Source organism: Octopus bimaculoides, chromosome 2 (assembly GCF_001194135.2).
Source record: "Octopus bimaculoides isolate UCB-OBI-ISO-001 chromosome 2, ASM119413v2, whole genome shotgun sequence".
Classification (NCBI taxonomy): domain Eukaryota; kingdom Metazoa; phylum Mollusca; class Cephalopoda; order Octopoda; family Octopodidae; genus Octopus; species Octopus bimaculoides.
In genome coordinates, this window is record NC_068982.1 from 90,848,661 (window position 1) to 90,858,478 (window position 9,818).

General features: G+C 34.0%; 1 protein-coding gene across 3 annotated transcripts in view; it reads left to right on the forward strand.

The window, feature by feature from the left end:
- LOC128247113 (coiled-coil domain-containing protein 73-like) overlaps positions 1-9,818 on the forward strand; it is a 32,969-nt gene that overhangs the window by 16,916 nt on the left and 6,235 nt on the right. The window contains exons 2-3 of one of the 3 annotated variants that reach the window (XM_052965935.1): positions 7,354-7,474; positions 7,606-7,663. The exons of 1 other annotated variant lie outside the window; for it this stretch is intronic. In XM_052965935.1, the coding sequence (XP_052821895.1) occupies positions 7,354-7,425 (72 nt within the window). In that variant the 3' untranslated portion in view covers positions 7,426-7,474; positions 7,606-7,663. Of the gene's footprint in view, positions 1-7,353; positions 7,475-7,605; positions 8,082-9,818 lie in introns of those variants that run through there. One more of the 3 variants, XM_052965934.1, reaches the window with a different exon arrangement.

Sequence of the window (9,818 nt, forward strand, 5' to 3'; positions counted from 1 at the left end):
GGTTATAGAGATGAAATTACAAGTAGCAGTATTGGAAATGATAATAGTTAAATAAAGTGTATAGAAAGTTTAGTCCAACATGGGATAACAAATCTCCAAGTTTCTTGCTACGTATTTCGTAGATTATATAATACGAATGAATGAGAGATGATCTTTGAAAAATTATCTGAATTCTCATATTTTCAAACATAACATTAAAATTGTTTTCCCCTGAGAGATCATTATATTTTTCTAGTCGGGCAACTGGTCTAATTGATTCAAGGTTGAAAGATTGCTACTTTAGATTTATCAGAATTCAGACAATTATTATTCATTGATTCGATAATACTCTTAGTGATGACTGGTATTTGGGAGTGAGATCTGATAAGGATGGACTGAATGATCAGCATCTGCATAATCATATATGTAGTGGAGCTTAGTTTTAATATTATGGGATATGATACGCAGCGATTTTAATCCTTCTGTGTTAATTACAATGTCTTGGATCATTTAAACAACGTTTCAGTACTTAAAATGAACATTTCATTGGTAAACCATAAATTAATTAGAAAGTTTCGGTGGTAGTAGTAAAAGATAGGCGTGCGTATAAATCAGTATGATGATAACACGATACACAGAGATTTATACACACATCTAAGCAACAGTCTCAATAAAAAAAACTTTGACCAGTCTGCTATGTTTACAGCATCATTACAGATTGGTGAATGTGAGATGACCATTGAGGTGAAAGTGCACATATTTCATTATTAGATTTTAAAAGACCTACACAGACGACCTCTTGCTGTTTTATTAGAACTTCATATTTCAGAAAGGCAGTTTTTCTTATGTTAGACGTAATAATCAGATTTTTGCATAGAAAGTGTTTTGAGAATGTCTATAAAGTGCTGTTGTGTTTTGAACGAAACTGTTAAATGTACTGAATGGAGCAGATGCGTTCAAATAGGTTAAAGTAAATGTTCTTTGTTAGTGTTTAAAATTTTATTGTTGATACTAATGTTTCTTCACAGAATCTCAGCTACATTCACTTTCCAGAGTAAAAGAGGTTTTATGTTTCACAAGGAATGGCATTGAACATAATATCTCCTGTCAATCTCTTTTAGAATTATAATTATTATTCAGACGATAACTTGGCACATGAGAGTTACTCCAGATTGTCAGATAATTTCAGCATAATTCCATTGGCATTATTTATGTATTTGTTTTTGTCTTCGCAAATAGTGAAAATTAGAGAAATGGAAGAATATGAAAATTTCAACATCATAGAATTCATGGTGATAGACCAGTCTTTTATTATCTGCTAACTACTGCGTTTCCAGGGCTATGAAAATTCTACATAACATTCAATACATTAAGAATATTTCAAAAGAAATTAGGTTTAGCGGCAAACAACTTCTCAAGATTAATTTGGCAAACATCATTGGTAGATATTCTGGGAGAAATAATGGCTTTGGTATGAGCAGAGTTTAACCTGAGGTGATTCAAATCTTTCTAAAGAAGTCGACACCATAACGTAGAAAATCAATATTGTCGCCCATTGTTAATGTGAAATCTGCACCATTTTCAGTTATGAGCCAAACATGCAGAGTATATCAAGCATACTTTGCTGGGGGAGGTAGTGTCGATTAAACTGATCCAAATACTGAATAGCTACTTTTTATATCGACCCCAAAATGATATAAAACAGCATTCAACTTCGGATGGCTTTGAAATTAAAACGTAAAGAACCGTAACTATAAAATTTTATCTGAGGCTTACACTAAGTTGGCAAGCTGCTTTCGCTACAAATATATATACAATGAGAGAAAAGGAGAGAGAGAGGGAGAGAGAGAGACAGAAAGAGACAGACAGACAGACAGACAGGTGTATACATAGATATACAGATATATATATATATATATATATGCGTATATATGGCCCAGAAGATAGTACAACTGACATAGCTGCAAACGATTAAAGCCATTCACAAGATCACCACAAGTTATGGATTCAGGATAACCACCACTAACACCTGTAACACGTACCCAGATATCGCATTCATTCCTAGTAAATAGTGTAGGTGTTTTACAACTCAGTAACAGAAGAGCTTGCCATATGCAATGAAGCAATATTCACGGCGCTTATAGGAACCCATCTAACTCCGAACATAACAGATACATATACCAGGGTAGATTGCATTTCGTGCAACAGAAAAGAAAGAAGCCATGGAGGAGCTCTTATGTACATCCGCGAAGATGTCACACGCATTGTACTGCTGTCACACTCAAATTCATCTTGTGATACTTTAATAATGCATATGAAACAAATTGATGTAGTGTGCGCAACATACTGTCCAGCAAGTGCTTCGAAACATGATGGTAAATTTGAGGATAGCCTCAGCCACATAGAAGAGCTATTGACAAACTTTGGTCGACACATCAGTATACTCCTCCTGGGTGACTTCAAAATCCCAAATGTTAAATGACTTAAAGATCATATCCTTTCTTAGATGTCACCGCAAAGCAAGCAGAATCACTACTTGAACTTCATAGTAGACATGTATTATTTTAAATATAGTAGTAGATATACATACATACATACATACATACATACATACATACATACATACATACATACATACATACATACATAATGCTGTTACTGATTTACTAGTTCCAGCCAGCCGTACAAAGTCACAGCCACAACTGTTGCTATTTCTCTTCAACCCTGTTGTGGTATTTGTTCCTAAGTTTAAATAGAGAGAGTGAGGCATTTTCCACTATGCAGTGGCGTCCGATGTGGGAAGGGTTCTGTGTATCCCGACTAGGATGTTGTGTAACAACTGCCTAATTGGCACTTTCGCACATTGTTCGCTCAGTTTGGAAATGGTCTAAGAAAAATCGACTGCGTCACCTTCATGTAAGGAACGACTTTTATGGTTATTTTTATGCCTTTTGCCTAATGTGTTGTAGCCAGAAATTCTGTGTTCGCGATGTGGTGTTCAATCTTTAGCTGCCAACGAGAAAGGCTTTACTTGGTCGACCTGCTAGAAATATCAAATAAATCTCAACTGTGATTGACACTTTAGATAATACTAAAGAGGGATCTGTGCCATTAAAAACGAAAATTTCATGACATGCTTTTAATCAGATCTGCTTGATCAAAATAGTCTTGGGACGAAACAGCAACAATGACAACTACAGGAACACTTTTTTTCTCTCTCAAAGATCGTCTCTAACGTAATTTTCCTCTACTTCACCTAAATACCGCATATATTATATATGAAACAATTCTTTTTATAATATATATAAAGTTTTCTTAGAAATGTGAACCCAGATTGAAAGCTTTGAAATTCATGAAATACATAATGGGATATCAATTTTCTGTTCACATTAACACATCTTTCTTCAAAGACCTGTAATTAACCAAATTCTAATTGCTGTGATTGTTGTTTTCCCCAAGTCAGCACTGTTGACCAAAGGCATTACAGTCATGATCATATTGTATATTTAGGACTGCATGACCAACGTGTATATCGATTTTTAAGACGTAAAGGTTTTATATGAAAGAATTTTTCTAATATTTCTGAGATGGGGTAACCACCCAGAGGTTCATTCGTTTGTTTATTACGATTCTGGTAAAATATCAGAGGGATTATAACGCCCTTTTTAAAAAATAAATATTGAAGGGGCCTTTTTTTAAATATATTACATGTTTTTCATTAGTAATAATTAACTGAATTAGACTCAAGATCTAATAATAAAATCTCCACACCTGGAAAGTTCTGCTAAACGTAACACGTTTGAGTGATTCTTATCATAACTAGAGTATAAAAAAAGTTTTTGAAATACGCTTTATGAATCGGAAATGAGTTTAGTACTGAAACTATGTCAGTATTTATGGATTAGCATTGGATTACAACAGATCATTAGAGTTATTAGTATGTGACTACAGCAGAACATTATAGATATTTACAAGAGATTTCAGCTGCAACGTGAGAAGTTTACTCATGGCACATAATTCGCCTTCTACCATACGTTCTAATGAAATAATGTTCAGTGCATAAAAATCATTATCTGATGCAAAATAATATTGCTCTCTATACTTAGCTATGTCCTCAATACATTACGCTTCTGTTCTTCAGATCCTGTCAAGGAAGCTACTATCCAAGAATAAAGCATAAGGAAAATAAATTGATTTACTCTATTCGCTATCTTTCTAACTACATATTGACTATGATTTTAATAAATCACCAAGTAAGAATTCCATATACTTCACATTTATGGAAATTCACGGAAAAATAGTTTGTAATAAGCATATTTCGTTCAACCGTATTCTATTTCTCCAACAGAATTTTTACCTATTCTTCATTTCAAGGAATATTAATGATACCGAAAACTTTATGCTTCAATTTCCTTAGATTTCACACATAAATTCAATGAGATTTACTTTTATTTGCTATTTGCTGCAGTTAATTGATTACATTATAGTAATTAATTCTATGACCATTAATGGCTAGTTGTAGATGTTATTAATAAAGTTACTTATAAAATTAAGCTGTTCTCAAACACCTACTGAAGAAAATATATGGAGCTGAGTTTATAAGAGAATCATTATTTAAAAAGATTAAAGTTAAGTAATAATGCTTTCAAATGTTGGCACTATGCCAATATAATAATAAGAATATTTTCTACAATAGGTACAAGGCCTGAAATTTTAGGGGAGCAGTTAAGTCGACCCCAGTACCCAAGTGTAACTTATTTTATCGATCCCGAAAGGAAGAAAGGCAAAGTCGACGCCAGCGGAATTTGAACTCGGGACGCAAAGAGGGACAAAATGCCGCTGAACATTTCGCCCGGTGTGTTAACGGCTCTGCAAGCTTGCCACCTTGTTTAATAAGTAATATTCATGGAAATTTGTTAGGACACAGACCTGCTTATTTGAGATGAGTCTCTATACCTTCTACCGAGTCTAAGATAATGTGGAAATCTAAAATTAAGTAAATCTGTGATAACTGAATGCCTTAATATATTAATCTTCTTCCAACTCCAAACAAAGTAAATGCATTAATAAGAAGAGGCGGGAACTTTATAGGAAACGAGCAATTTAAGGATTGATGGTTTCTATAGTTGTTACTAAAATAAGGATTTAGATTAGATATTTAATGAGACAAGCAATTTCGGAATTTGTATTATCGTTTTTAATAGAATACCAGCAATACAATCTATTTAATCCACACGACAAATATATCATTTTATCTTCAAAGCATTAGGTTATCATGAAACGATTAAAGTTTCTAATGTAATCTTCAACGGATATGTATATAATCTTTTTAAAGTCTTTATATTAATATAACATAGATACTACCTGTGAAACAGATTGATATATTTATAACTGGAATATTGAAAACAACATTGAGTCTTTTATGCCAATAAATTCTTCTCTTCATAGAGATATTAAGTCTATTTTGTGACTATGAAAGCTACATAAGAGCAGAAAACACTTCACAATATTGATCTTCTTATCACTTATACAAACTTTACTAAAGGTGCAACAGTAATAAAAAGCTGATGCAAATTGACATCTTTTACAAACATATAACAAAATTCATTATATCTCGAGTCTTTTATGACAATTTAGCTGCTTGCAGCAATTCGAAGTGTTTGATATGTTGCAAGAAGATTGGTTTCCAAGCTGGGTATTAATGAAGGATGGAAATAATGCGTTCGCAATTCAAGTTGTTTGTATAAAATGAGGGGGGATGGGGGTTTGAGGTTATTAAATGTATCTTAGTTTCGAAACGATCTAGTCTATATTTAAAAGTCTTTGATGCCAATACTTGGTAAGAAAAAAGAAAACTTATTTTCCTTCACTTCAAAATCATCCACTGATGATAAATATAATGTCAAACATTTTAGTCAATAGATAAACTGGAATTAATAAATCTGCCAAATTATTGAATGAAAATGTGTGCATCTCTAGTTGTGAGAGTACTATTGTATGTGCTTTCGGTGTGTCGCAGTCATTTTCTTGTCTTAACCGTATAAAAACTGAACGCATACACCTATGTAAACAATATTGATTTCATCCACTTGAGTTTATTGTTAATGTTTTGCAGAATACAATCGATTAAATCACCCGCAATGCATAATAACTAAACATAACAGCTAAGTGTCTCTCAAATCATACCTTACCTTCTTAAAAAAAGTAGTATGCATTAGAAATTGGCTCAAAGTAAACGAGGGTATGTTTTATTAAAGTCGTTGTTCATAAGTCTACTCTAATAAGGGTTACCTGGTGCTAAATAATAACTTATACAATTTTATGCGTACTTTGAGAAATAATCTCGATGAGCGAATAAGTAAATGAAGTCAATTTAAGATACAAATTAGAAAGGAAGATACTACAGTTATTAAGTGAAGGAAACTATAAAATGGCAAGGTGGAAGACACAGAACAACAATAAATTAAGAGCTAAATGTTTTTCAAATAGTTTATTGAACAGATAAACGTTTTGGTGGTAATGACGAGAATTAAAAGAGTTTATTATCCTCAATATGAGAATTATAGTGTTCTCAAATCAAATATAAAGCTAGTACAACTTTATTAGCTACTCAAAACATGTATTTGTATATTAAATGACAACATATAAACAGACTCTTTCAGTTTGGTATTCTGTGTTTCCAGACTAGAAACCTCGATTATTGTACGAGGGAAATCAAAAATTATCTGTACTTTCGCTATAACATATCTTTATTATTGTTACACTGCCTTCTACTCATACGTGCTTATAGTTGGTACTATTGTGGTCACATGATCGAAGTCTGAGCTTGATCGCGTCATTTTTCTTTCTGGCTTTACAGTGTAAGCATGGCCACTCCATTATCAATGTGCCCCTAAGAAGAACAAAGAGCAGTGATCCAATTTCTCTGGTCGGAAGGTGTTTCAGGTGCTGAAATTCATCGGAGGCTTTTAGCACAATACGTGTACAGTGCACTACCGTGTAGAAATCTTTGAGTAGATTGAGAAGTTTAAAAGTGGCCGGACAAGCGTGACGCACGAAGAGGATGCAGGACGCCCGTCAACCGGCATCGCTGAGGATAAGATTTGGCAAGCTCGAGAAATGATATTAGTGAACCGGCTTGCCATTACAATCTCTCGGATCACTGTTCTTTGTTTTTCTTTGTTGCACATCGTTAGTGGAGCGGCCATATTTACACTGTAAAGCCAGAAAGAAAAATGGCACGATCAGGTTCAAACTTCGATCATGTGACTACAACAGTACCAACTAGAAGCGCATATGCGCAGAAGGCAGTGTGACAATAATAAAGATATGTTATGGCGAAAGTGCGGATATTTTTTTACTTTCCTCTCCTAGATAACAAATTTTTGCCTGCAGAAGAAGAGTTGTCTGTGCGTTTCATATAAAAAAAACAGCCTCGATAGCTAGAACAAGTATCTCCAAATAACACCAGTTCACAAAACTATAAAGAGAAAATGTGAGTGATATGTTTTAATATTTCACCATGTTGATAGTTGTGATAATTTTTTTGGAATCATATTCCCAGCACTGTAACCTGCATAAATTATTTTCTTACTCTCTCTCTTTTTACTCTTTTACTTGTTTCAGTCATTTGACTGTGGCCATGCTGGAGCACCACCTTTAGTCGAGCAAATCGACCCCAGGACTTATTCTTTGTAAGCCTAGTACTTATCGGTACATATATACGACGGGCTTCTTTCAGTTTCCATCTACCAAATCCACTCACAAGGCTTTGGTCGGCCTGAGGCTACAGTAGAAGACAATTGCCCAAAGTGCCACGCAGTGAGAATGAACCCGGAACCATGTGGTTCGTAAGCAAGTTACTTACCACACGGCCACTCCTACGCCTATCATTTTCAATATTTCTTCTATCTAAGCCGGATTTTTATGATAATTTAATTTCGTAAGCAATCATCAACGCAGAAATATCTTATAAAATATTGAATACTGAATTCTTGGTTATTCAGCACTATACTAGTGTAGAGAAATGAACTGTTGTAGAGAGTTGATTCGAGCTATGTATAATTTAGTGATCCCAGTAGATTATAAAATAAAAACTCTGATCAGAAGTTTTTCGTATTATTCCTTTTAATGGTTTCCATTTTTAAAGGAAGAGTGTGTTTATATGTGAGGGAATGAGATGTGTGTGTTTGTGTGTGTGTGTGTGTGTGTGTTAACACTTATATATAGTGATACAAATACATAACATTGATGTTATCCACAAGCAGTGTAGTTCAAAATGTGTGTTACTTCGTTGCTGGTTGAAGATCCACAACTTGTCCAAGGATTTGTGTTCCTTTGTATGTTATACCAATGTATATTGACATAGACTTGCGCTCAACAAATTGACAGCGTGTTTGATTAGAACTTTGTTTTATCGGTCTCGGATGGATCAGAGGCAAGATTTACCACAGCGGATTTGAATTCAGAACGTAAGAAATCAGGAAGTATTTTATTTGACGCTCCAACGATTCCCCAATCTATTGGCATTTTATCCTACGCTCTAACAATTCTGCACATCTACTACATTTTAGCCAGAATATAAATAAGATAATACTCTCCTGTCATTTATATCCAATTGCTAACCTTAAAGTTTAAAAGATGGTGACACCTATTGACTATTTTACATCATCTCTTGCAGCTTAATTTAAATGATGCAGTAGGTCATGACATTCAACTGGACAATTACCTCTTGTCAGGTGATACATATTATTATTTGAACTAAAGGCGATATATGAAACGAGGTAAAATATGGGAGAAATTGGTTATTGGAAGTCGAAGCTTTCGTCGTATTCGATGGTACGGGCCACACTGATTATCACAGAATATAACTGACAAAAATCTGCCCCACCTCGTTCATGTGTATGCTACATGAAAATCCATTTTTGGTCTTCAATTTAGTATTTTTTTAAAGTCTTCACAAATTTAATCCTCGTTTGCATGAATCTGTCCACAACTGGATTACATTAATTATCAGCATCTGCTTGTCATTCATTAGACACATGAAATTATTACTTTGATTTCTGTAATCATTGTTCTCATTTCTTTTTAATATAAATATTGCATAGAATGTTTATTTACAATTCACCACAGAATTTTTAAGAAGAAACAGGAATAACTTAATTTTAGCAAAGTTATCTCTGACCAACGATAAAAAGAGGAAAAGCAATGATAACTTGGATAAAAAAAGTCCCTCATTTCCTAGATGACAGGATGATAACGATTGGAATGTCATTGAACATATAAACATGTCTGCTGGAACTGTGTTGACCTGAGGTTAAAGAACAAAAGTGTCAAAGCATTTTAACCCAGTGTCTTTCTGTGCAAGTCGACACTACTCTATATTTTACCTATACCTTTTCTCTCAGATCATCTTCCATCTTCCTTTCCTTGCCATTTATATTGTACACTCTGCTCTTTCCACGGTCTTTTATCCAGTTCTATCTCACTCCAATAATTTTCTTACAATAACACCTTTTATTACCTCAGTATATCTTCCAGACGTTCCTCACCCTCGCTCATACATACTTTTCATTAACCTGTGTCACACAGCTTTCAAAATATTCATTTTTAGATATATGTATATATATCGCCACCATCATATTCTATTCAATCTCTTTCACCTGCATATCTAGCCTCTCATATATATTTCATTTGATTATCCTCACCGCAATATCCTTTAAACGATTTCAATTTCTATTCAGAATTGTCGTCTCACATTTCACACGTTCCATCATACATGCTCTCTCTCTCTCTCTCTCTCTCTCTCTCTCTCTCTCTCTCTCTCTCTCTCTCTCTCT